Source organism: Monoraphidium neglectum (genome assembly GCF_000611645.1).
Source record: "Monoraphidium neglectum strain SAG 48.87 unplaced genomic scaffold scaffold00031, whole genome shotgun sequence".
Lineage (NCBI taxonomy): Eukaryota > Viridiplantae > Chlorophyta > Chlorophyceae > Sphaeropleales > Selenastraceae > Monoraphidium > Monoraphidium neglectum.
The window spans coordinates 19,576-43,850 of record NW_014013597.1 but is presented as its reverse complement, the minus strand read 5'-3'; the positions used below and the strand labels follow the sequence as shown (position 1 = coordinate 43,850).

Genomic DNA, 24,275 nt, shown 5'->3' with positions numbered 1-24,275 from the left:
ACACACACGCACACACACACGAGAAACACTTCCACACATCTGAGCGCGCCCACCTCCACGTAGCTCTTCTTGAACCTAGTGCCAAAGATGACATACTGGATGCCGTCAGCAGGATACCCCCAGTCCTTGAAAATGTCCATGGAGGAGATCCAGATCACCTGGAAGATGAGCAGATGACAATTATGTTTGGCGAAACAGCGGCCACCTCAGCGGGACGTGCAGCTGTGCTTGCGTGCCAATATGCTGGGGACCCAGACTGGCAAGCACACAATCTCTTTCTGAATGCATCCCTGGGCCTCGCATGTTTGGGGAAAAGACAAGCTGCTGAATCCGCCGACCGAGTGTTGCGCAAAGACGAAACCCTCGCAGACCCGTAAGGCTGCCTAAAACCCTGCACGTCGCAGGGGATGCAACTGTGCTTTGTGGCGCAGTCAACAGTCACCTTGGGCTTGTTGTCAGGAGCTGCAGCCCTAGCCAGCTTTGCCTTCCGCAGGTAATTGCGCTGCAGCGTTGTTTTGGGTATGGGGCATGGGGTGAGGGTTTAGTTGCGGAGTGTGTCGAACTCACGCATCCACGCCTTGCCGGCAAACGTACAGCGGGCCGCAGGGGTGCAGTAGGCCGTCAGCAGGTCAGCAAACGGAATGGTTGAGCAGCGAGGTGTTGCGCAAGACTGGCGCATAGCAGGCTGTTGCCCCGGAGGCTGTGTTCGCACCATGCGCGTGTCGGCGCTGTTGGATGCGACGCCCTCGCGGTTGAAGAAGGCACCGATGAACTTGAGCCACTGGGGCCGGATGGCGGGGGAAGTCCCGGGGGCACTGCGTGGCGCGCGCAACGGGGCAAGGGGGTTGGGCAAGCTACCAGCTGGGCGCAGCATGGACTAGCGCAACCTCTGCTCAGTTCACTGAGTCATGTTTCAACCAACGTGAGGAGTGGTGCCCACATTTTTTGGAAATGTCAGGACAAGGTATGCCCTTCGCTTCCAGCAATTTGCGGCCACAGACCTGATGATGATGGACTTTGGGTCGCCGTTAGGGAAGGTGTCGAGGAGCGCGTCAGACACCCCGAGGATGTTCCCCGGCACCTTGAAGGTGAAGGGGTCCGGGTCCGCCTTGAAGCCGCACTTGGCTGCAATCACCGGGGTTGTTGCAGGAAAGGTGCATGAGGGCGTCATGACAGGGTTGCTACTGGCTTGGCTGCCTCTGCCGCCTGCGAACACGAGCGACGACAAAGACCCGGGCGGGAAAGGAGGCAAGATAAGGCACATGCACAGCAGGGTCGGGCGCCAGGGCGGGCGCGGAGGGGGGCTCACTGGCGATGACCTGGCCGCAAGCGTCGGTGCAGTAGCTGGGGGCACCCACAACACGGTCCTGCAGCTTCAAAACAGACTGAAGAGAGCGGATCGGGGGAAAGGTGTGTGTGTGTGCATTTGCATGTAGTCCGAGGGTTCAGAGGGGCTGTCTCTTCTGACAGGAAGCATCTCACAAGGCAAGAGACCAAGACACATGACGCAGGGAGAGGTCACAACAGCCGCCTGGCATCGCCACCACAATGGCTTGTGTTGCCTTCTACACCACATGTGCCCACGTCTACCCGAGCTCACTGAAACATGCATGCGTGCGCACGCGAGCCCACACGAAAGCACGCACCTGGCCGACGAGGGCGAGAGCGGTCGTGTCGGGCACAGCCAAAGAGTGCAGCGGGATCTGGAAAGTCTTGGTGTCCTTGGGTGCCACACCAAGGTCCACGGGGTTGGGAGTGCCGCACTGATAGAGGACGTACGTCTGCAAGTTTAGGATGGTTCATGGAGGTGACATGGTGGAGGCAGCGGGGGCGGTGAGCGCCCCGTGCGTGCGAACGCTTGTGCTTGTGTGTGATTTGAATAATGTGTGCGCGTGTAAGAGTGTGTTTGTGTACGCATGTGTGTGTGTGTGTGTGTGTGTGTGTGTGTGTGTGTGTGTGTGTGTGTGTGTGTGTGTGTGCATATGTGCGTGTCTGTGCGCGCCCACGTGTTTTTTGCGCTGATGTGTGCTTCACGGGGGTGGGAGTTGAGGTGCAAAACCATGTAGGCGGCACAGAGTTTTCGCGGCAGGTCTGCACCCTCCTCGCATGACGCATCTTGCCGCAAGCCAAGTACAGCCAGCCTACACAACAGTGCACGCACCTCGTTGACGACCAGGTTTGTGACAAGCTTCCAGGTGCCGTAGTAAGTGATGCTGAAGAGATCAGCTATAGTGATGGTAGTCGGGGCCACCGCCGCCGGCGCGACCGCCGTCGCCGCGGCGCCCGCACTGCCCTGAAGTGCCGCGCTCGCTGCAGCCGCGGCGGCGGGTGCTGCAGCGGCGGCCGCGGCAGCAATCGTGGCACCGATCCTCGCAGCAGAAGCGAGCGACGCTTCAGGGTCGACACGTTTGAAGAGCGTTATGGCCTTAGGCAGTCTCTGCTTGTGAGTGCCATCGGGGTTTAAAAAAACATTGGGTGCCAACATTTCAAACACAGAGGGGCCCTCTGGACCATATGCTGTGCCGTACACAGCGGCGGCCTCCTGGGGCGTCGCTGCTGCAGACACGACTGCTGCCACGCTGTCCTTGGCGGCGGCATTGGTGAAGCCAGCGGGCAGCACCGAGATCTGGTGGGTGGCAGTGTTGAGGTTGAAGCCATCCACGGACTTGATTGCGGGGTTCAAGCAGTCATATTTGCCGAAAGGTATCGGTGACTGCGCTGCCACGAGCACGGCCAGCAGCGGCAGCGCCACCACTAGCAGCGGCAGCGACGCTGGCAGCCGCGCCAGCGGGTAGCTGGGCACGGCGGCGGCGCGTGCCGGAGTCCGCCAGCGGAGAGGCAGCTGCGGGGAGCGGGGACAGTGCGGCGTTGGGCATGGGCACTGGTGCAGGTGTGGTCCAGCGGCTGTGTGCTGTCGAGCCTGCCGACTGGTGTTCATGAGCAGGACTGCTCATGCTGCCACAGCTGCCAGTCATTACTATCGGCCAGTGAAACACCATTGAGCAGGCACCACACCGTACACGGAAAGGTGCAGGCACACCCCGGGTGAGCCTGCGAGGGACACCACCTTGGATGTGCCCTGCATGCGCCGGCGGCTGACCGCGCCTCCGCCGCCCCTGCTCAGCAAAGAACAACCAAAACCAGCCGACTCACCACCATGTCTCAATTGTGCGCAGCCCTGGAGGTGGCCGAGCGCAAGGAGCCGCGCGCAGGGTCGCGATTCTGATCTGGCTTGCCCCAATTTGGCCGGTCACCCGTGTCTAGTAGCTGTCGGTGCACTCAGTAGCAGTGCAGATGTCACTTGTCATGCAAAAGCGACGTTTTGGCTCCGCAAAGTGGCTCCTCTCGCACACTCTGTGAGAGCAGATCGCACAGGCGCTCTGTGCCAAGAGCAAATGACACTTCAGCGTGGGTGTTGCATTCCGCGCATGCGTGCGAGCTTTGGGGAGCGATGGGGCTGTGACTCAAAACGATGCGGGGTCGAGAAGCACTTGGCGGCCAACTGCGCTGTGACTTCCGGTGACCGATCGCATTACCAACTTTCATGCAAACTGAGGCTCGACACAACGTAGTGACTTGCGCGTACTTGGGGCGGCTGGCTGTTTGCCGAGCCGGGAAATTTTCCTGTGCAAACAATGAAACAACCAGCGCGCCTCCCTTTCCTGCTGAGCGCAACGCTCTTGTGCATCGTCTTTAAGAGTAGCAAACCAGATGTACCAGGTAACAACCTTGCAGGCTTTCGTGGCTGAATGGCTTTGCGGTCACTCGTGTCGAGGTGGCCCCACTTTGACCCATTTGGGCTCATTTGTAGCTTTTGCGCTCCGCATCTGTACTTGTGCCATGTGCTTTGCAGCCAGAACCTTAAATCCCTTTAGTCGCAAAAAAATATGCGCGCACAAGCGTCCCGCAGACGCATCTACAGCATACCAGCTACGCCAAGTGTCACTTGCCAAGGTGGCCGGCCCCAAGAGGCCACAGCAGCAACGCTGCGAGAAGGACAGGGGCCGGCAGGGGCAACACATCCAGGAACAGACACATGGAACAGATAGCCTACAGTTTTAGCCACAAGACGCGCCTTGCAACATACACTGCTGGACGCTGCTGCGAACATTTCCTAGTTCCCGATCTGCGACCTGATCTGTGGCGGCTCAACGTGCGGGAGATATTGCTATCGACATAAACTCCGTCCCGGCTCGCGGTAACTGGACAATGGCGCGTCACGCGCTCGCAGCGGTGCTGGTGCTGGGTTGCGCCGCGCACCTCGTCGCTGGCTACCCAGCTTTCTTTTACAGCGTGAGTTTTGAAAAGCGAATGAAAGGGTTTCGACTCCCCGCGCACTCGGCGACACCAGAAACCTCGGTCAGGGGGTGAGCGCTTGAAGACACTTTGCTGCCTGCTTCCATCCTGCACCATGCTGAACGTGCACGCCACCCCGGCTCGCTGCAGAAGCAAAAAGGCTGCACGGCGCACCCAGACCGCGGCTATCGGGGGCATCAAGCGCCGCAGAATGACACGTGAGACTCTGGGGGCACCCCATGCGGCGCGGTCTGCGCGAGTTAGGAAGCCACCTGACAACGGCAGTCTGAATTCTTTGCTTTGTCAGACAGGCATTCCTAAAATTCAGTAGATCTGCACTAACGCTGCTCCCTTGAACCTGCAGCACCACTACTGTCGCTATCCTGGATAGCGCTGGCAAGGCCGTCACGACTGTCTGCCCTGGCGTTGCGTACAGCGTTAAGGTGCCGCTGCCTTGTGTTGGGGGTTGGCGCTTCATTATGTGGATTAGTGGGTGATATCACAGCGGTCCACTCTGCCTGTGCGACTGGCTGCAACGTCCTTTGCATCGGCAAGCAGCTTCCAAATCACTTGCACCAGCATGGTTGGGGGGTGGCAACACCGGCCTCGAACAGGCAGACACCGGTCTTGCCCAGCTGAGAGCAGCCGGCTAATCACCGACGCCCCCTTCCCTGCTGCCCCTGCCGCGCACAGCTGAGCTTCGGCGAGGTGCGCCTGGCCCTCATCACTACAAACGCTGGCAGCTTCCCAGGTGCCGACGCAGCGTGTCCTGGCCGGCTGGCTGTTGACCGCTCTGCGCCGACACCGCTGGGCGGGTTTGCGCCGCGGGAACTGCAGACCATCACGCTTAACGTCGCCTGCAGCGGTGAGGCCCTCGATCATGCAGCAATTTGGACTTCATAATCTTAGCGCGGGTGTCCTGCTACTGGGGAGAGTGCGTTGAGCATGCCCGGGTCGAGACCGACGCCCAGCAGTGGTGTGCGTGTTGCCGCCTCGCTCCGCTAGACCTGCATCCCTGCCTCTGCACCCCTCTCTATCCGCTCCACCTCTGTCACTGCGTCCCACGCAGCCGCCACCAGCGTGAAAATCGACGTCACGTCCGCACATGGAAGCAAGGCCGCGTATAAGCGCACTGCGGCTACTCTGCCCGTCAACCCGGCCTGTGCTGCAGCCGCCTGCGCTGCAAAGGCCAAGCCCGCAGTCAAGCCCGCGGCCAAGCCCGCTGCCAAGCCTGTGGATGCCGGCACCAAGGCTGCCAGCCCTGCCCCCAAGGTCGCCAGTCCCACCCCAAAGGTCACCAAGCCAGCCGCAACCCAGGGCGACAAGACGGCCAGCCCGAAGAGCCCTTGAGCAAAATGTGAGAACACACTGAACTCTGGGCACGATGGGCACAGGCTAAGCGGCGGGCGCAGCTCGTGCCTTTTCTCCCCTGGCCTCCCAGCACGCTCGAAGGCAAGTGTTCATGAGGAGATGACGACGCCGCACACATACGCAACATGCCCCACCCATCGCAGACTGAGCCAACCACTCGCAATGGCCGCTTGGCGCCCTGGGGTTCCGGGCGGTGGCGCGCCATCGTTGGTGGGGCAGGCCACTGATGTCTGTAAGACCAGTGGCTGCGCAGCATGCGGCTTGGTATTCACAGATGAATGAGTCTAATTTGCATTCTACAACTCACTAGCATCAGCATTGCCCAGTTTCCTGCTCCCTACCACGCCAGTGACTTGGCGATTTTGTGTGTAAGATTTGCGCCATCTCGGGAGGGGTCAGGCACTGTGCTGATAGAGCTGAAAGTGTGATATGCCTGAGAGTGCTTTCACAGACAGCGCAACTTCTGCAAATACCATTACAATTGCTCTGCAAACGTTGCCGCGGACAATCCTGCGACGTGAACCAGGCAGCTGCGCTCAGGCGGCCCAATTTGCTGGCCAATCCTGCATGCATGTTAATCTGAGTTTTGCTCCACAACCTGAAAGCGGCGCGCATGACATGGCAAGATTTGCAGGAATTGTTAAGCGCGCCAACATACACAATGGCATGGCATGCATCTAAAAATTAAATGGAAATTGCCACACACACAAACACACCCACCCACCTATAAATAAGGCAAAAAGTTGCTGCTGCGGGCCGCGGCCGATTTAAAAAGGCCCGATGCAAAAAGCTAAAAATCGCATGGCTGTGCGTAAACCACACCGTGGAGCGCAAACTATCCGACGTAGGCTCGGTCAAAGACACAATCCTGTCGCACCGCGGGTTTGGACACACATGCTGCCGGCCACAAACGGGGCCCGCACGCATGAATGGAAACCTATGAGGTGGGAAGTTCTGATGGGAATGCAAGGGGGAGCGCTGGGACACAGCCCCTCCTGCAATGGGCACCAAAGTACTTCTGAAGAGCACCCCCAACACACGCCTGCAGAAGCCACGCATAGCAAACACCTCACACGCCAGGGCAAAACGTACATCGTGGGGCAAGCAGGAGCAACACCTCCCACACTTGCTGCACATTCAGGCGTACCAATCCCTGGCGCAGGCACGCTGCAAAAACATCCCCTGCCTAAAATATGAAGGCCGCAAAAGGAGGCCGAGTGTCTGGTAGAAAGTCCTGTGCACATGTCGTTGGTGCCAGCACCCGACAAAGTCTAAGATAACACTGCACGTGTGAAAGTTGATGGGTGTCAAGCCCGCTGGGCGACTCCTGTTGTCTGCAATCAAGGTTTGACTCGCCCCTTTGCACGACAGGACGCAGGTGGCGAAGAAGCGCGCGACATCCACATGCAGAAAAGCTGCAGATAGGTTGTCTGACTTGCCAACGCGCTTGCGCTGCCATGTTTGGTTAGCGGACGGCAGGTACCTACACCCCTGGGGCGCCAGACCCAGCTTGTAAACCACCCGCACTGGGCCGGCCTCGAAACCGCCCACGCGAATGCAAAGGGGCGCCCCAAATTGCAGCGCACCCGCGAGCCGCACAAGTGCGCCTGTGCGCAACCTGCGGCAGGTGTGTGGCGCGCCCAGCGGTCGTTGGCCGGCAATCTCGACTCCGCTTCGCACATCTGTGTGCATCTTGGGCTAAGGACAGGGGGCTGGGAACGGGGCGTTCCACCTAACATGCGCGGCCAGGCGGTTGCGGATGTGGCGGGCGGAAAGGAGGCGAGAGGCAGAACAACGGACTGATAAATAAAGACTACGCGGCGGAGCAAAACAGCCACAGAAGAGGCTTGCAGGGGTTGCGTGTTCGAACAAAGCAGCGGCATGTACCCGCCAACGCCAGACACAGTTGAGTTGGAACCCGACACACGCACAGATGCTTGTGTGTGCGGCTTCTCACACCGACATGCACATCTCGCAAGCTTCCCATCAACTCATTGATGGCCGCCCGCTGGGCTTCCCTCGCCAATCAGGTGGAATGGCCTCGGAGCAAAAACGATGCATGGAGAATGCATCGCTACTCCTATGACCGTCCTCGGCTGGATCAGCACCAGGGAGGGGGCAAGGAGTAGCGGTGTGGCGGATGCGCAAGGCGTGATAAAGGCCGACCGTCGTCCTCACCGCCCGCGGCACTCACACAAACTGGCGAGCCTCCCGACACTCGGCCCAAATCGCAAAACTGTCAAACGCTGCAGCAAAAAAAAAGCCTAATGTGTATGCGCTGTAACACCTGCAAATGGGTGAAGTCCCTACACATACAAAGGTGCGGGCAGGGGCGCGCGCGGTGCGCGCAGGCGCAGCCAGGCCTGCCCAGCACCCCAGGGAGGAACTTCCCCTGTGAAATGGGATCCGGATTTGAGTGGCTACGAATGGGCAGGGACGGGGCGTGGACGGACAGCGCAGTCCGCCGGCGGGGCTCGTTGGGCGCTCTGCTGCTTGGAAAGTGACGGGTGGTTTTTGGAATTTGCCCTGCGCGATACGACCTAAGCTGGTTCGCCTGCTGCTGGCGTGAGCCGCAGCGCGTGGTTGGTTTGTTGAGGCAGGCGGCGCGCTGAATCGTTTGTGGGACGATGCAGACGGTGCTGCGGGGCTTGGCGAGGCACGCGTGGGCGCAAGTGCTTGAGGCGCAGGGCGGCCTGGACTTGCGCCGCAAACGAACGGGCACACCCTGCACACAGTGTGTCTATCTGGCCTGCACGTGGAGAGCCCGCGAGGACCGCAGCAAACCAAGGGGTGTCCATCACTCATCGAACCGAACAGCAAGGAGCCCTCTCACTCAAGAGGTGCCCACAAAAGGGTGGCTCACACCAAGGGGAGCCCGCGGGAGTACCCAGCAGAGCAGCAGGGTGCGGCCCTAGCATGGGAGCCCGGGGAGCAGTAGCAGGGAGTAGATGCTGAAGGGCGCAAGCCACCTGCAAAAGGGGCCCTGGCCTATCGACGGGAGGGCGGTGCTTGAAAGCGGGAAACATTGGTTTGGGCAACCCATGCCGCGGCGAGGCCCGTAGGCTCACGCGGCGGCAAGGGGATGGGGGGCGGCGCGAGCGCGACGCCCCACATTTCTTGAGGGCCGTGATGGCAAACAAAAACGATCCGGCGGAGCGGCGAGGGCGGCGGCAGCAGCTGGCGGGCGAAACGCTCCCTATTCGCAGGCCGCCTGTCTGCCAGCTCGCCGGCCGCCTTGCTGTGCGCCGCAGCTTCACTGCCTAAGACGGTGCACGTCTTCACACTTCTTCTCCACAGGGAGTTCTTCTGGAACGCTTCTCCCGCTGCGGGGGATCTGGTAGCCGGGCAGGCGCAGAATCGGCAGCAAGCCCGCTTGCAGGCCGACATGGGCCCGCAGCATCCTATTCATACATAGCCAACCAGCCGCGGCGCTGCGCGCCGCGCCCCAGCGCGGCAAGGCGCCGCGCGCCGCAGCGGGGCGAGGCCGGCCGTGCGCCCGCGTGCGCATGCGCTCAGCGGGGCGCGCCGCCGCAGAAGAGGCCTATCAGGCTGTCGCTATTGTCGCCCAGGGGGTCCTCGGCAAAGTAGGGCCCCATGCGCCAGCCGAGGCCAGAGAGGCACCCCAGCTCGACACTGGCCGCCTCGTCCCCCGTGACGGCGCGGCGCTGGCGGGTGAGCGAGCTGAGCATGAAGCGCAGCAGGCCATACGCGTGGACCTGTCGAGGGGGTGGGGGTCAGGGGCGCACCAGAAGCGCGGGATATCAGTGCGGAATAGGGACGCTGGCAGGAGGAGGATCCAGCTAGCAGACGTGCCGAGCAGCCACACCCCAACTGCGCCCCAGTGCGCGCAGCAGCGCCACCCGGAATTCGAATCTCACCCCAAAAGCACATGTGCATGAGCGCGCCTGTGCCGGCAGCACGTCGTGGGCCCTGACCGTTTGGCCTCACCTGGTCTGCGACCTTGGTGGCGAGGAAGATGCACGTGAACTGGGTGGAGCGCAGGGTGCACTCCAGGGAGGACGCCTCGTTGGCGCTGGCGCAGGCGGCGGGGGCCTGTGGGAGTGGGCGTGGGTGGTGTGAGGTGAGGTGTGGTGGAGCCGAGAGAAGGGCTGTGCAGTGGAGGGATCACTGCACTACGAGCATCACTGTAGTTTTGACAGAGGCTTGCACGTGTGCCCACAAGTGCAAACATCCACAAGCGCTCACGTACGCAAGATGGCGCATGCATCCTCAAATTCCGGCACTCAAGGTCGGCACACAACCGTAATCACATGCACAAGCACATGCAGATGCGCACGTATCTGGATGTTCGCATGCGTGTGCATGCGCAGGTTTATGCGTGCGCATGCGCATGCGCACCCACTCTCGAAAACATGGGGATGCGGTGCACACGCATGCGCACGCGCGCGCGCACACACACACACACACACACACACACACACACACACACGAGTGCGCGCGCGTGCACCGGCGACGCCCACCTGTCCGCCTGACGGCAGCGCGCTGCAGTACCGCTCGAATGCGGGGCAGCGGCGCGCGGCGTGCGCGAGGTGGGGCACGGCGGCCAGCAGGCGCTGGAAGTAGGAGGAGCCCAGGGCCACGGCGAACGAGGGAAACCGCCAGGTGGCACCCATCTGGAACTCGACAGAGTCCGGGAAGACGGGCAGGTAGCACACGCCGCCTGGTGATGGGGACGGAGCAGGGGAGTGGAGGGGGAAGCGTGAGGACGAGGGGCGCTGCGAAGGTCCCTCCAACAGAAGGGCGTGAAAGCAGGGAGGGTTTGCATGAAGGGGTTGTCCGGGCATGTGCGCTGGGCAAGGGCAGAACGAGCGGGGCTGCATGGCCAAAAGGGGGCCCGTGCAACCAGACATGGGGTGCGCTGGACGGAATCGCAGGCCCCTGATGCAAGGCTGCCCCATGAGCCCACCTGGCAGCATGATGCTGCTCATGACGGTGTTGGCGACCGCCAGCGCCGCAGGGCTGCAGCAGTCCGTGTAGATGCTGACGCGAGCGCACAGCAGCCGCACGCGCGCCGAGCGCGGCGCGGCGGCGGCGGCGGCGGCGGCCCCGCCAGCGAACGATGCGCGCTTGGCTGCAGCCGCCGCAGCCGGCGGCGCGGGGCGCTTGGTCACGGCCATCGCGCCGCACGACTTGGCCATGCCGTCGTCATCATTGTCGCCGTCTTCAATCTCGTCGTCGCTGCAGATCAGCAGGCGCGTGTCGTCGTCCGCGCACGGTGCGCAGGGCGCAGCAGCGCCGCAGCCGTCAGGCCCGGCCAGGCCGTGGGTCAGGGACGACGCGCCGCTCCCGCCGCTGCCACTGCTGGCGCCGCTGCCGGGCGGCGGGCGCGCGGCGGCGGGGATGTGGATCGCCTGCGCCGCGGCCGCGACCGCCGCGCTGGCGGCGGCCTGCAGGCGCGCGGCGAACCCGCTGCTGATCGTGGCGGCTGCAGCGGCGGCCTGGCTGGGCGGCTGAGGGGCCGCCGTCACGGGCGCCAGCGTGGGCGCGAGCGCAGCGGCCTGAGCCCTGCGGGCAGCGTAGAGAGATGTGGCGCCGCCCGCGTTGCGCGTGGCGGCGGCGGCGTGCAGCACCTGGAGCAGATCCACGGCGGGGAGGGCCGAGGTCGCGGGGCGCTGCTGCTGCTGCTGCTGCTGCTGGATGGGCGGCTTGCTGTGCTGCTCGGCGGCCTGGTCACGCGCCGTAGCGACAGCCTGCAGCCGCGCGCGCTGTGCTGCTGCAACGGCCGCCGCGGCGACGGCGGCCGAGGCCGCCTCGTGGCGCAGGCCGCCGACACGCTCGCCGTACAGCGCGGCGCTGGCGCAGGCGGCGCCCGTGGGCGCGGCGGCTGGCGCCTGTGCGGCGAACGGCGCGAGCGTGCGGATGGGCGCGAGCGCCTGGGGGGGCACCTTCCGCTGCCGATGGTCGCTGCACTCTACGCCGGCGAGCACATCATCGGCCCAGTCCATTCCGCCACAGGAGCAGCGATGGTGGGGAGAGAGTGGGCGTGGCTCGTGTGCCACGATGGCGACGGGGCCTGTTGGGGTGGCGGCGGGTGATGCATGGGGTTGCGCACAGCGCGTCTAGGACACATGGGTGCAGTGGACTCTGGCAATTGAAACTAGGTGCACACCTCTCGGGCAACAAAGGGGGTGGTGGCATGCCTGCACGTGAGGTTCACTGCCCGTCAAAATACCCGCAACCCGGCGCACAACCCGCCGAGCGCGACGATCAGGCATAGTGCGAGGGTCCCAACGTCGATCATGCAGTTATGACAACCTTAAACACAAATCAGGCCCGCTACGTGGACCCGAGGCCCTGAGAACGCACCTGAGTTCCGAGCGCGGCCCTCGACAGGGTGGCTTGCGCCGCGTTCGGCCACGCAATGTTCTTGATGAAGCGCAGAGGATGCGTGTGAGCTGTTTAGGTAGCACATGGGGCGATCGACCTCTGTCTGGCGCGCAGGAGCGCACGCAGCCGGGTGCCCTCACAGCCAACAAGAGAGTACAGCTTCGATCAAGAAATCATGTTCGTTGTTGTAGTCGTCTCTAGGCCGCCGAGGCGACGAGGGCGCCGTGTCGCAAGTCGAGCTTGATCGAACGATTGCCGTCGTGTGTAGCTGCCTCTAAGCGTTTGTATGTACTTTTACGTGCGAAATTATATGGTTGCATGATGCTGGGAACAAGTTCAGTGTTTGCAGACGGCTAGACGGGCCGTTCATCAGGGGGATCGCAAGAGGCAGTGCACCGTGATCATTGGCATATGGCGAGTAAATGACTCGGTTTCAAAAGCTGGTCGAACTGGGCCGAGCCCATGGCGCAGGGGTGCACGCCGGATCCCGCGTCAACGGGACGCTTCATGAAAGCGTCACGACGCCGGAAGCGCTATCGATGCACCCACCAGATTCTGTGGCAGGTTGCGCGCGCCCAACGAGGCAGCAAAGCCATAATATGAACGTCAAAACATACGCTGTTATGTGACACTGCACCCGCGATTACACTCCGTTGGCGTTGGATTGTGGTCCTGAGGTCCAGCATCACAGGGGGCAGAACCGAGCCAGCCCTTCCCACCTGCTGGGCAAAGGCCAGCTAGCCGTGGTTGCAAGCTGGCCCTGAAACACAACCGAATGTAGGATAAATGCACGGCTGTGTGCAGAGCTGCCAGAGCCACAACATGGCATGCTTGGGCATCCCAGCGGTGCGCGCATGCAACAGCCATACAGTACCAGCCGCTCTATGCAGGCGGTGAGTCTTGAACTCCATGCAAGAGCATTCCACGCAAGAACATCCGCCTTTCAGTAGAACTGAGAGCACTGCACTCATGCTGATGGCGTGCGCGCCAGCCAAACTTGCAGATCGCTACGCCCCCTGCACAGGCCGTTGCGGCGTTGTTGATATCGGTGCGCCTGTCAACCCCCACAGCATTGCACTCTCCACCAGGAATCTGACAATGTACGAGCGTGGTGGGGATATGCTCTGGGCCACGGCGTCTGGCACGCATGGCCAACCACCTGCCTGGTGGGTGCGGATGACAAATCGCAATGCCTTGGGCTCGGAGCGGGGCCCAGACCCCCTAGGCTGCGTGCAGTGCACGCTGCAGCTGAGGCAAATGGTAGACAGCACAGCACGCCCACCGTCGAAAACAAATCAAATTTGTTATGCATGAATCCTTGTGCTTCTGAAAGGCATGCAGTCTTGGACCGTGCCTGCACCTGTGCAGTAGCACGCGCGGTGTCCGCCACCGCACACGGCCGCAGTCAAAAGAGGAACTGGGGTGAGTCAGATCCTTCGGCAGGGCTGATGTCCTCATCAAAGTGGATATTGCAGCCATAATTCTCGTGCATGTCGCTCGTTAAACCATGCGATGTGCTTGGGGACGGGGATGCAGCTCACTCGACCTGCTTCGTGCAGCTTCGTCAGCTGCAACAAGCTAAACGTCGGTCGATCCTTTGTATCAACACTGTCGACCAATGATCATTTACATTACTGTTCTGCTGTAGCTCTTATACCGGTAGGCATCGCTCCTATCTCATCAGCGACGGCTTGCATACTGTAGGCCCATTGAATCCTCCGGCACCATGCGCGCAGCGTGGCTCGCGCTGGTATGCGTGGCCCTGGCGCCTTGTATTGTCAGTGCTTACCCCCTGTTGTGGACTCAGGAGGAGAATCACGCCTGCGACGCCCACCCGACGAAGTCAGGTGCGATGCAGCCCTTGCATGCCTGCCAGGTTTGACGCCTGGAAAGACGCATGTTTTCAACTTCAGCCGCTTTTTCCATGCAGAGGGCGAACACAAGGCTCCCGTCCCCGACAGGTGGGACTGCGCAGTGGCGGTGACGTGCACGGCCTCTAGCCACTGGCTGCTGCTTTGGTGGATGGTCCTGGCGTTGCACGCACGCTATGTCTGTGCTGGCCATGCCACCAGTATCATGATGGATCATGGACTACACTGTGCTGGCAGTGCACCAGGCCCGTCGCCGGCCCTGGGTGCTGCCTTATGAAGGGCATCTACGCAGCAGCCGTTGTGACAGCGTGTGCGGGTGTGACGCTCTTGTCCCCGCCCCCTCCGCCCTGCACCCCTCCACCTGGTCCTGGATTGCAGCGCCACCAAGTTTGTTGTGTCAAACCCCAGCGGTGCGGCCGTGACCGCGGTGTGCCCTGGCGCCAAGCACTCCATCCTGGTGCGGAGGGCCGTGGGCCGGGCTGCTTTGCAGGCCGTGGCTACGATGCAACTGCTGCACCCTGCTGCACGCGCACGTGGGAGGGGTCCCAGCATGCATGCACAGCGGCTGCCGTTTCTTTCTGGTGGACTCTCTACGGGGCGCTCGGAAAGCGCATAATGACGCGCAAAGTCGGTCACATCTGGGACGGGCCCAAGCCCGAGTTGAGCTCCTCACCTGACACACAATTGCCGCGTCGTCCCTGGCCAATGCCTGGCCGCCGTCCCGCCGACCTTTCGCAGGTGCAGTTTCCCCCTGGAGAGGACAGGCTTGGCCTCATCACAACCACCCTTGGCACGTTTGAACCCGTGGGAGGCAAGGACCCCAACTGGTGCGGCCTCTGACAGCAGGGCAGCACCGGTTCGCCGCTGCCTCCAAGCACACACCCCGCCCCGACGTCAGCGTGGCTGCCTCAGAGCTGCAAGCGGAAGAAGCGCCGAATTCCGTTGGCCTGAGTGGTGGGCGGCACGGGTGCCCGCGCTTGCGCACCCTTCGGCACGTGCCATCTTGCGCTAAAGCCTGGCCCCATTGAAACGCGGCTCTTCAAACCAATACATACACATGCACACGCACAACACGCACAGCCCTGCGCGCTACTTTATGCTCAAGCGCGACCGCGGGCTTCCCCTGAAAGTGGACTGGCTTGTGCCGTGCGGCGCCAAAGGTGAGCGAAGGGTGCGCTGGCAGGGGCAGCAGCGACGCATGTAGGCTCACGTGCGCACTGCCCTGCCTGTGCACGAGGCAGCTGGTATGGGAAGCCGGACTTTTGATTGGCGGCTCGTGATTTGCCGCCGCTCGCGCCGGGCTTTGGAATTGCAGGCTCCGGCCAGCTGGTGGTCACCAGCGCCGATGGGTCGAGTGGCGGCTTCCTGGACGCCAGGGCCACCTTCACCGTGAACGCAGCCTGCGCTGCCGCAACCTGCCCTGGTGCCAAGGCTGCCGCCGCCGCACCTGCGGCCGCTGCTGCGGCATCGGCCGCGCCTGCGGCCAAACCCGCGGCCAGCCCCGCTGCTTCGTCCACTGCGCCCAAGGCCGCCGCCGCGCCTGTAGCTGCTGCCGCGCCTGTGGCCGCCGCCACCACCAAGGCCGCCACCACCACCAAGGCCGCCGTGGTGGCGCCTGCGTCGGCGTCCAACGCCACAGTGGTCCCTGGCTGCACTCAGTCGGCTTACGGCTACTCCTGCGTCACCACGACCCGCAAAAACACCAAGGTGGGCGAAGCACCAAACTTCTTCGAAGGCCACCGCAGCGCATGTTCAGTTGCAGGGCCTCAGAGCGCATCCATCGCGCCACCTGCATAGCCTGTGCCTGATCAAGCTTCCCACTGCAGCGCCACACCCACCTGTTTTGCGCGTCAACACCACCTGCTTGGCCTCAACACCACCTGCCTCGCAGGTGCACTACTCACTGGGGGGCGCGACCGCCCCAGACAATGTGTGCACTCGCGGCGCGTCACCTGCGCCGCCGGCAAACGCGGGCCAGAGTATGCATTTTCTTTATGAGGGCCAGGAGTCGGTGGGTGGCGGTCTATTAGGCGGCCTAATTGGGTCAATATTTTTGATGGACAATGAGGCGAATTTCAGCAGCGCCGGGGGTTGCACTCGCACCCTGCGCGGCCAGGCGGGCCCCTCTGGCGTCCGGCCGCCCCGGTTTGGGTCACAGCGTGGCAGGCTGACTGCGCGAGCTGGCTGGGCGCCAGGCCGGCTGCCCAGTAGCCCCCTTGATGGCTCGTCCTCAACGCCTCCTGCCGTGCTGCCTCCCTACTCTCAGGGCTGGGCCTCTGCTGGCTTCACCGCGACCGCCGGCGCTATGTACCCCGCCGATGTCGTGCTGGGCTACATAGACGCCAGCGGCAGCCCAAAGGTTCGCGTCGATTTGCCTCCGCGGCTTGGCGACGTTCCCTGTGCAGCTTCCCGGTCCCGCGCTGCCAAGCATGTTCCACCAACCGCGTTGCATCGCGCCGCGTGTCTGTCCCCCTCCCTCTTCACTGCCGTGCTGCGCCGCCGGTGCCTGTGGTGGCAACTCTCCCCCCCTCCGCCCCCCAAAAACCTGGACCCCCAGGTGGCCAGCTACCACCTGGTCAGTTATGAGGTCGCTCCAGAGGACGCGACGACCGGCTGGGCCTACAGCATGGGCGTCGTCCAGCAGGACGGCAAAACCATCGTCTGCTTTTCCAGGCCCGTCGACGCGCCCGCTGCCAAGGCATCGCCCAAGCTGAACCTTCCGGGTGCGCGCCGGGGGGCGGCCGGCACGCGGGGCCTGGAGTCGGAGGTTTGGGGCTGCCCTGGGGCCACTGCCTTGCAGGCAATGCCTGTGCCGTCGTTGTTGCCTGGCTCCATGCATTTCCCCGGGCATGCATGGCCATCCACCCACCATTTTTGGGACCCACCCTCAGCGTGACCCAGCCAAATCTCCTCTGAACCCCCGCCCCAGGCACTCAAAACATGATCTGGGCCAGCTCTGACAAGTCCCGTCTCGCACAGCACAACATCTTTGGATCCTACTCACCAGACCTCCGCCCCCTCGTCGCGGCGGCCGCGGGCGACGCCGCCCGCGCCGCCGCGCTCTCCGCCGCCGTCCCGCCGCTGCCCGCGGCTTCCGACGAGGACGCCGCCGTGGCCCGTGCGCAGCGCGCGCGGTGGGCGCACGGCGCGCTCATGCTCGCCGCCTTTGTGCTACTTATGCCGACGGGCATCCTGACGTCCCGCCACAAGTGGCTCTTTGGTGACAAGGACGCGGGGAAGATCAAGGGCCACTGGTACCACGCCCACATCTACATCCAGTCCCTGGCGATCGTGCTGGCCATTGCGTCGACGATCCTGATATTCGCTGTGTTTGGGCGCAACCGCCAGCGCGTTTCGGACCTGTACACGCCGCACATGGGGCTGGGCCTCTTTGCGGTGGCGGCGGCATTCATCCAGGGGTTCATCGGGCGGTTCAGGTGCGAAAGAAGGGCGGCTGCTTGTGCATGCAGTGGTGTCGTGTGCGTGATTGGAGGGGTGGCAGGGGGCGTGTGGGTCTCCCCTTCGCTTGCTTTTCTGTGGCTGCATGGGCGTTCGTGGGCTTGTCGCTGCCCCGCTTTGACCCGACAGCTCTGCCTCCCTCGCTGGCGCAACCCTGCAGGCCGGTCATCGCCGATCCCAAGCGCTCCGCATGGCGTTTCCTGCACTATGGCTGGGGATGGGTCATCGTCCTCGCGGGTGAGCTTGCCATGCAGCGGCCGCCACCTCAGGGCACACAAACAGCCTCGCCTGCCTCTGCCACATGCACACAAATGCGCGCTAGCATCGTTTCCTACAGGTTCTGCTTCCCACCTTGCTGCTCCACACACACACCCCAACACACACATACACACAAAACACACACACACACACATCACGCGTAACACATAAAAGCAAAACACATATAACACACACATCCAAAATGCACACACACACACATCACACGTAACACATGAAAACAAAACACATATAACACACACATCCAAAATGCACATACTTGACATCAACACAACCACACGGCCATCACTCTCCAACCCTGCACCCGCACTCGCAGGGATTGCCAACTGCGGCATTGGCATTGCCCTGATCTACGCCCTGCAGGAAGACAACCTGGCCTACTGGGTCGGCCCCGCGGCCGCCGTGCTGGGGCTGCTGCTCTTTGCTGCGGTGCCGCTGGAGTTTGTGCGCGCCAAGGTTGGTGGGAAAGTGTGCAGGCGTGTGCCTGGCTTCGCAGGGTGGAGGCGGTGGGGCGTGGCAGCTGGGCCGGCGAGCCTGCAGTGAGGACCCATGTTGGGAGCATCCTTGCATGCTCACCGTCCTCCCCTGCTCCCATGCAGGCCCTCATCCACTCTGCCTCGCTTTCTGACCTCGCCCTCTCGTATCTGCACCTGCCCGCAGCTCATGCGCGTGGGCCACTACAACCCCACGGACCACTCCTTCCACCCCAAGTCTGAGCAATCCATCACGCCTGAGGGCTCCTACGCCCCCGAGAAAAAGCAGCTCGTCCCCAACGGCGCAGCCTGAGCCTGCTGCGGCGGCCCGCCCCGCCACCGCCAGCCCTCGGCTAGGTGTTTCGCGGCAAGGGGCGCCGCGTCGCAGCGCAGCTGCTGGCCGTTCGCTTTCAAGGGCTTTGCACTCGCGGCCGCTGTGCCGCGATTGCTGCACCCTGGGCCATTGCTGGGGCCATTGCTGGGACCGCGGATCACGGAGACTGCGGGTCCTTGGGCTGCCTTCCTGGCGCCTGGGTTACAACCTCACTTCAGCCTGAGCTGAGGGTGTTGTGTGCGGACGTGCTCAAAATCTTGACTTGAAGGTCGCAGGTTGACAGCATATATCGGCCCTGCCACTGCTTGCAACACGAGAGCATGCTATCCCTCCCCCACATGCTGCGAAGCTGCCGGCACTGTGCTGCGGTGCACGCACGTAGCATGCAGCGCTCACAGGCACATCCACATATATTGTCTTTGTTGCTGCTCGCGCTTTGTCTGGCAACTAATCTGGTAGCCACCGCACCCATTTCACCAGCATCATTGCTCCTCCCGCTCACTTAGAAACATCCACCAGCTGGTGCGAACCAGTGACGACTGCGGCTGCCGCGTATCGGTCACGCGACAGTGCAACTTTCTTATTCAGCAGTGCTGTTACGGATATCGCGTGACGGACTGCGACCTTTTTGATTGTGTGGGGTCCATTTGGTGTTGAGAAGAGCCCCTTTCTCTCGAAGCCCGCGGCGTCGTTGTAATTGCTGATTTACAAGCGTAATGCAGAATGCGCAGCAGCTGCAGTAGCGGCAGCAGCGGCGGCGCGAGGAAGAGGAGGAGGGGGAGCAGCAGCAGGAGCAGGAGCACTCGAATTGCTGCAACACAAGCGCGCAGGTTGTGCTGCGATGATGGCTCTACATGAAATGGTTGCAATTTCTTACAAACACCTGGGCCATACACCTTTAAGCTCTATCTCACCATGCCGCACGTTTCTATCAACTTGCACGCCAACCTCCCGCACCCTGCCAGACACACCTCCCAACCCCAACCCGGCATGTACCACATCCTGCGTCTGAGCACAGCTGGAGCCCCCCCGCCAATGCATGTGCACACACACTGTAGCCTCAGCTTGCCTCTGCCAATATGAATACCCGAAACATTTACAATCACATCATTTTCTTTGAGCTTGAGTCGATTGGCGTTCTGGTGCGACCGCCACCGACCGTGCGACCAACCAACCACTCACAGAGGCACTCGGTGACACGACGGAGAACTGTTGCACTTGAGCAGCTCGCTTCGTACTGTGTAAATAACTCAATTTTTTGTTCTTTTGAATGAAAGCGCGCTTCAGCGAGCCTTCCTGCTATGACAGCTTACAAGCCCGTCGCACGTCTCGAGGCGCACGTCCATCACGAGAGACAATCGTGCTAAACATGCTCCGGCCGTGGTTTTGGGCTGCGGTGACGTCCTGGCTGGTTGCTGGTGAGCTGTTCGGGTCCTTGGTCCGCTGTCAAATCTGTACATGCTGTGCGCGGGCCACCGCTCGACACGTATGACGTCTCTGTCTGATGAATGGGATGAGGGTTGTGGAGAAATTCATGATGTTTAGTACTTGCTGTGGCAGTCAGTGCACAGGTGTTGCGATGCACCGCGACACTGCATTGGCTGCTGCTGTGGCCCAGCACACAGAGACCCACAGGTCTGGAGCCAGCGTTTGACCCTGTGGCTGGTGGGCAGGCAGCATTACTTTTTGCTGTGCCAAATATCGCACCATGTACAAGCATATTTCTGTCCGCTGCTCCACACTGCGCCCGTCCTCCACCCGGCCTCCAGGCGCCGCAAGCTGCCCGGGGCCGTGCATGCTGGTCAATGCGCCCGTATGCGGCGCCAACGGCATCACATTTCAGAATGCGTGCCTTGCAGACTGCGCTGGCACAGCCGTTGCGCATGCGAGGCCCTGTCGCCCGCCGCCCGACAGTGGTGCAGCTGCAAGTGGCACAGTTGGGAGCAAGAGCGCTGAGGGGGCTGGTGCTGACACCCCAGATGCTCACCCCATTGCAGGCAAGTGGCGCACTTAAATTCCACGGCCAGTGAAAGGCCGGCAGAGACACTCATGCTTGTCACTGCTGGTTATGCATGGATACATAAGCCAGGTTGCGCCTGTACACAAATGCATCAGCCTGGGGCGCACTTGTTGGGTGTTGGGCGTATGGCTAGACTACCCAGATAAACCGCCGTGGCATGCAAGAGGTTGTCAAGTCCCTGTGCGACACGTCGGCATGCACCCATTCAGCTTACAAATATCCCGACCATTTAGAAGATTCACAACCAAGCAGTATCCCAACGCCATGTATGCCGCCTCAGATTTGTTTTCCGGCACCTCCAACAGTGGCAGCGTGGCGACCCGCAGCGGCGTGGCGAGCCTGACGGCAGGCGGCTCAAACGCTGACGCCAGGCCGCGCACGGCAAGCGCTGCCGAAATCCGCAAGTACGCATCGGACGGCTTTGTCTTGGCGGGAGCGGTGGCCACTGCTGAGCCAAGATCTCAGCCAGTTTCAAAGCCCAAGAGCAGCGGCAACGTAGGGTGAGTTGCAAAGGGTGGGGCGCGATCCTTGCATATGCACAATTCGAGTATGCATGCGAGGCCGGCATAAGACAAGGGGTTATACACGTTAAACACCAGCAGCTTGATTTCATGGCCATGATCCATCCTCCTTCGTTCATCTGGCCCCTTTGTGCATGCCTCCACCTACCCAACCATCCCAGACGAACAGCAAACGTGCAGTGCCACCCCCTTCTGCCCACCCATTTCTGCAACGCAGTGCAGCCATGCTGGATTCTGAAGCGGCAATCAATGCAACATTTCGGCTGTTTGACCTCAGGGTGGTACCCTCTTCCGGACTGCTGTATGTTGGCGCCGTGCCATCCGTTGTCACCCTGGGAAGCAAGCACGCCAGTGGCACTGCGGCGCCCCTAGTGACCAGCGGCCTTTGGCGGGCCACAGCAGCACCACTCCCGGTACAGCCTGCTGCAGGAACAGCTGCAGCAATTGCTGCCCCTGTAAGGTCACGGGGCACTGCAACTGGTATCTCAAGGGCCGCTACAGGTTCCTTGAGTGCCGCTGCTGCTTCGTCATCTCCCAAGATAAAGAGCAGCGATTGGCGCAAAATTAGGAGCCTGCAGAAGTACCCCTACACGGCCATTGGCCTAATCGAAATGACAACTGGGCCCTTCCAGGCGGCCTGCAGGTGGGCGTGAGATGCTTTCGTTCTGGCTAATGGCTGCTGCGGCTTGCAATGGGGCCTGCATGGTCGGCGCAAGGAAATTTCTGCTGCTTCGGGGTTCTGAATGCTTGTGCCTGTGTGGTCTGGGCAACTCACCCCAACAGCCAATCCAACCCCACCTTGCGCAGCGGTGCCCTTATCGGCAAACATACTGTCGCAACTGCAGCGGTGAGCAGGCTTCGGTCCTTCCTGCCGACTGAACATTGCAGGGCAGGGCAGGGCAGGGCAGGGCAGGGCAGGGCAGGGCAGGGCAGGGCAGGGCGAGGCAGGGAGGGGCAGGGCATGGCAGCTAAGTGCATTGGGCCAGCGCTTCCTGTTCACTGACCTGTGACCACTCAGCAATCTTCACAAACCCATGTGCTATCTATTCATGCCGATGGCCCAACTGCTGCAGCACTGCCTGTATGACAGAAGCAGAAGAAAGTTTTCAAAGTGCGCAAGCTGTTCAGGATTGTGCTGTGTCGTGCCTGCAGTTCAACAGTGCTTGTGGCATTGACGAGATGTCATTCTACTGCACGAGCATGGAACATTGCCACAACTGATGACTGCTGCACTCATAATGCCGACCTTGGCTTCCTGCTCACCATGATGCTGCAGGAATCTCAAGTTCACACCCCATGCTGTGAGCGTGCCAGCCAAAGTTACAGTTCAATCAACACGCCGGAGGGCACACGGCTTTTCCATATCCAATTGCACAGCAGCAGTCTGCACACCTGACCTGGTTCGTGCTCAGCTCTGCGGCCCCTTTTCGCACCACATCTTATCATCACCCCTGCACCTAATCCCATCGTGGTTCCGACAGTTCTTCAAAGGATCAAAGGTCCAGGCGCCCTTTGGCTCCGCGTCCATGGCCTACTATGTGGTGCAAGCAGGCTGGTGAGGACCGCGCACCCCGCGCAGCGTAATACTGCTGCAAGTGTTTTGACCGGGTGCCTACGCTGTATTGTTAGCGAGCGCTTCCGGCGCACGACAATGCTGACGATAAAGAGAGTGATATAGCCGCTTCGATACTGCTGCTGTGACACCCGGGGCACTCCCGGTCTTGCCACTTGCAGGGTGAGTGGATGGCCCATGGACGTGGCGTACATGAGTGACCTGGCACTCGCAGTGCTGGACCAAGGCCTGGGCGCAGTCACAGGAACCCTGGGGTTCCAATATAACCCCTCAGGCTACAAAGGGCAGCTGCTGGCCGCTGGCTACCCTGGACAGGCGAGTGCCAAACCCAGCGCCGTTGCGCGCACGGGTCACACTGGCTGGCGAGTGCGCCTTGCTTGTGAGGATGGCTGGCCTTTGCTTACTTGGCACTTGGGTGCTGGTCGGTCACTTTCCTCCTGTCCCCGTTGGGCTTCAGTGGAGATCTCAGCCTCCCGCACAGCAGCAGAATGCTGGGCGCACACTCGCCTCTGCCCTGCACTCCTCTCACCTCGGAACTACTACCTTGAACTCCTCGCACGTATCGTAATCAATCAATTGAAGAGTGCCGTCAGCGGTCACTTTTACAGACTGGCAAGGAAGTGCGTGGTGGCGGACGACACCGGCGACGACGGGGCGCTCACATTTCGAGTGAGGAGCGTGCGCTGCTGCTGCTGCGCACGTCGGCAAACAGCAGCAGCAGCAACAGCAATGAACTTATCCTGCCTGAAATCGGAGACGGTGGGGCCGGAACAGCTAGTTACCAGCGGCCTCGCATCAAAGTGCTGGTTGATGCTCACTGAAGCTTGTTTGCAGCAGCTGACTAAGTCGATCTGCTTGCGCAAGTATGACCTGTATGGGCTCCTGTGCACACGCCTTCCTACCCTTTGCAATGCCCCACGCCAGGTCGCTAAGCAGAAGTCCTGCACGACCGCGTGCGCCATTGCAGAGGCCGGCCAGAGCGGCCAGCCAGCCTGGCAGCCGCCAGATGGCACGTCGGGCTCAGCCAACATCATAGGGGTTCTGTCCCATGGCCCTGAGCCGCGCACGTGCCGTATCTCTGGTGAGCCGGCACAAAGCAAGGCGCAACTTGCAAAAACATCCGTGCACATGACACCCTTGCATGGAGCCCTGCTCTCGCATACGTACGGCATTGTCACGCATGCAGCTGGCGAGCCGCTGGTGCTTCTCTAGGGCCAGCGCCTGGCATGTCAAGCACATGGAAGGTCTGACCGCTGCTTGGATGTTGTGCCTGCGCCCTGCCGATAAGTGTGCCTCCTCTACCTGCTTTCAACAGACACGTACACCCAGATAAATCAAGTCACCTATCAGATGATGCTCTCCAACAAAGACGCTGTGCCACCTGCACATTAAGCGTGAAAAGCTTCACAGCAACCCCTGCCAGAGTCTCGCCCCTGTGTTGGCGACAATGTGCCTGCCAACTATGCGGTTATTGGAGCTTGAGCTGGTGTCACACTACTGCTTCTGCAGTTATCTCCCTGCAGACAAGAACCCAACCAGAACAAGCTGACTGCCAGTGGTGATTGGCAAGCTCACACCCCAATTGTATTGGAAGCACTATCCTTTTTTGAACTGCACACACTGCTTGACAATATGCCTTATCCAATTGTTTGCTGACAGACACTTGACACTTCCATTCCATAGGATGGCTATGGAGATTTGATGCTCTGTTTCATTGCAACATTGATTTGTTG

General features: G+C 61.5%; 4 protein-coding genes across 4 annotated transcripts in view; 2 read left to right on the top strand and 2 right to left on the bottom strand.

The window, feature by feature from the left end:
- Positions 1–3,085, bottom strand: part of MNEG_0395 (hypothetical protein) — a gene marked incomplete at both ends in the record, with an annotated part of 6,055 nt that extends 2,970 nt beyond the window's left edge. Inside the window, 9 exons of the mRNA XM_014051123.1 lie at positions 54–158; positions 443–502; positions 713–815; positions 1,002–1,125; positions 1,310–1,385; positions 1,647–1,781; positions 2,162–2,331; positions 2,512–2,842; positions 3,041–3,085. Of these exons, the coding sequence (XP_013906577.1) occupies positions 54–158; positions 443–502; positions 713–815; positions 1,002–1,125; positions 1,310–1,385; positions 1,647–1,781; positions 2,162–2,331; positions 2,512–2,842; positions 3,041–3,085 (1,149 nt within the window). The remainder of the gene's footprint in view (positions 1–53; positions 159–442; positions 503–712; positions 816–1,001; positions 1,126–1,309; positions 1,386–1,646; positions 1,782–2,161; positions 2,332–2,511; positions 2,843–3,040) is intronic.
- A 1,124-nt stretch (positions 3,086–4,209) lies between these two features.
- MNEG_0394 (hypothetical protein) lies at positions 4,210–5,646 on the top strand (the record flags this gene model as incomplete). Its single annotated transcript, XM_014051122.1, has 5 exons — positions 4,210–4,293; positions 4,447–4,514; positions 4,661–4,739; positions 4,990–5,161; positions 5,366–5,646. The coding sequence occupies 5 exons, from the start codon at positions 4,210–4,212 to the stop codon at positions 5,644–5,646; spliced, it is 684 nt and encodes a 227-aa protein (XP_013906576.1).
- A 3,533-nt stretch (positions 5,647–9,179) lies between these two features.
- Positions 9,180–11,633, bottom strand: MNEG_0393 (hypothetical protein; the record flags this gene model as incomplete). Its single annotated transcript, XM_014051121.1, has 4 exons — positions 9,180–9,383; positions 9,616–9,720; positions 10,149–10,348; positions 10,595–11,633. 4 exons carry the CDS (start codon positions 11,631–11,633, stop codon positions 9,180–9,182), a joined length of 1,548 nt encoding a protein of 515 aa, XP_013906575.1.
- Positions 11,634–14,943: 3,310 nt separating this feature from the next.
- Positions 14,944–18,407, top strand: MNEG_0392 (hypothetical protein; the record flags this gene model as incomplete). Its single annotated transcript, XM_014051120.1, has 9 exons — positions 14,944–15,046; positions 15,202–15,593; positions 15,778–15,897; positions 16,153–16,245; positions 16,444–16,609; positions 16,816–17,323; positions 17,506–17,582; positions 17,938–18,077; positions 18,282–18,407. The coding sequence occupies 9 exons, from the start codon at positions 14,944–14,946 to the stop codon at positions 18,405–18,407; spliced, it is 1,725 nt and encodes a 574-aa protein (XP_013906574.1).
- Positions 18,408–24,275: the final 5,868 nt, after the last annotated feature.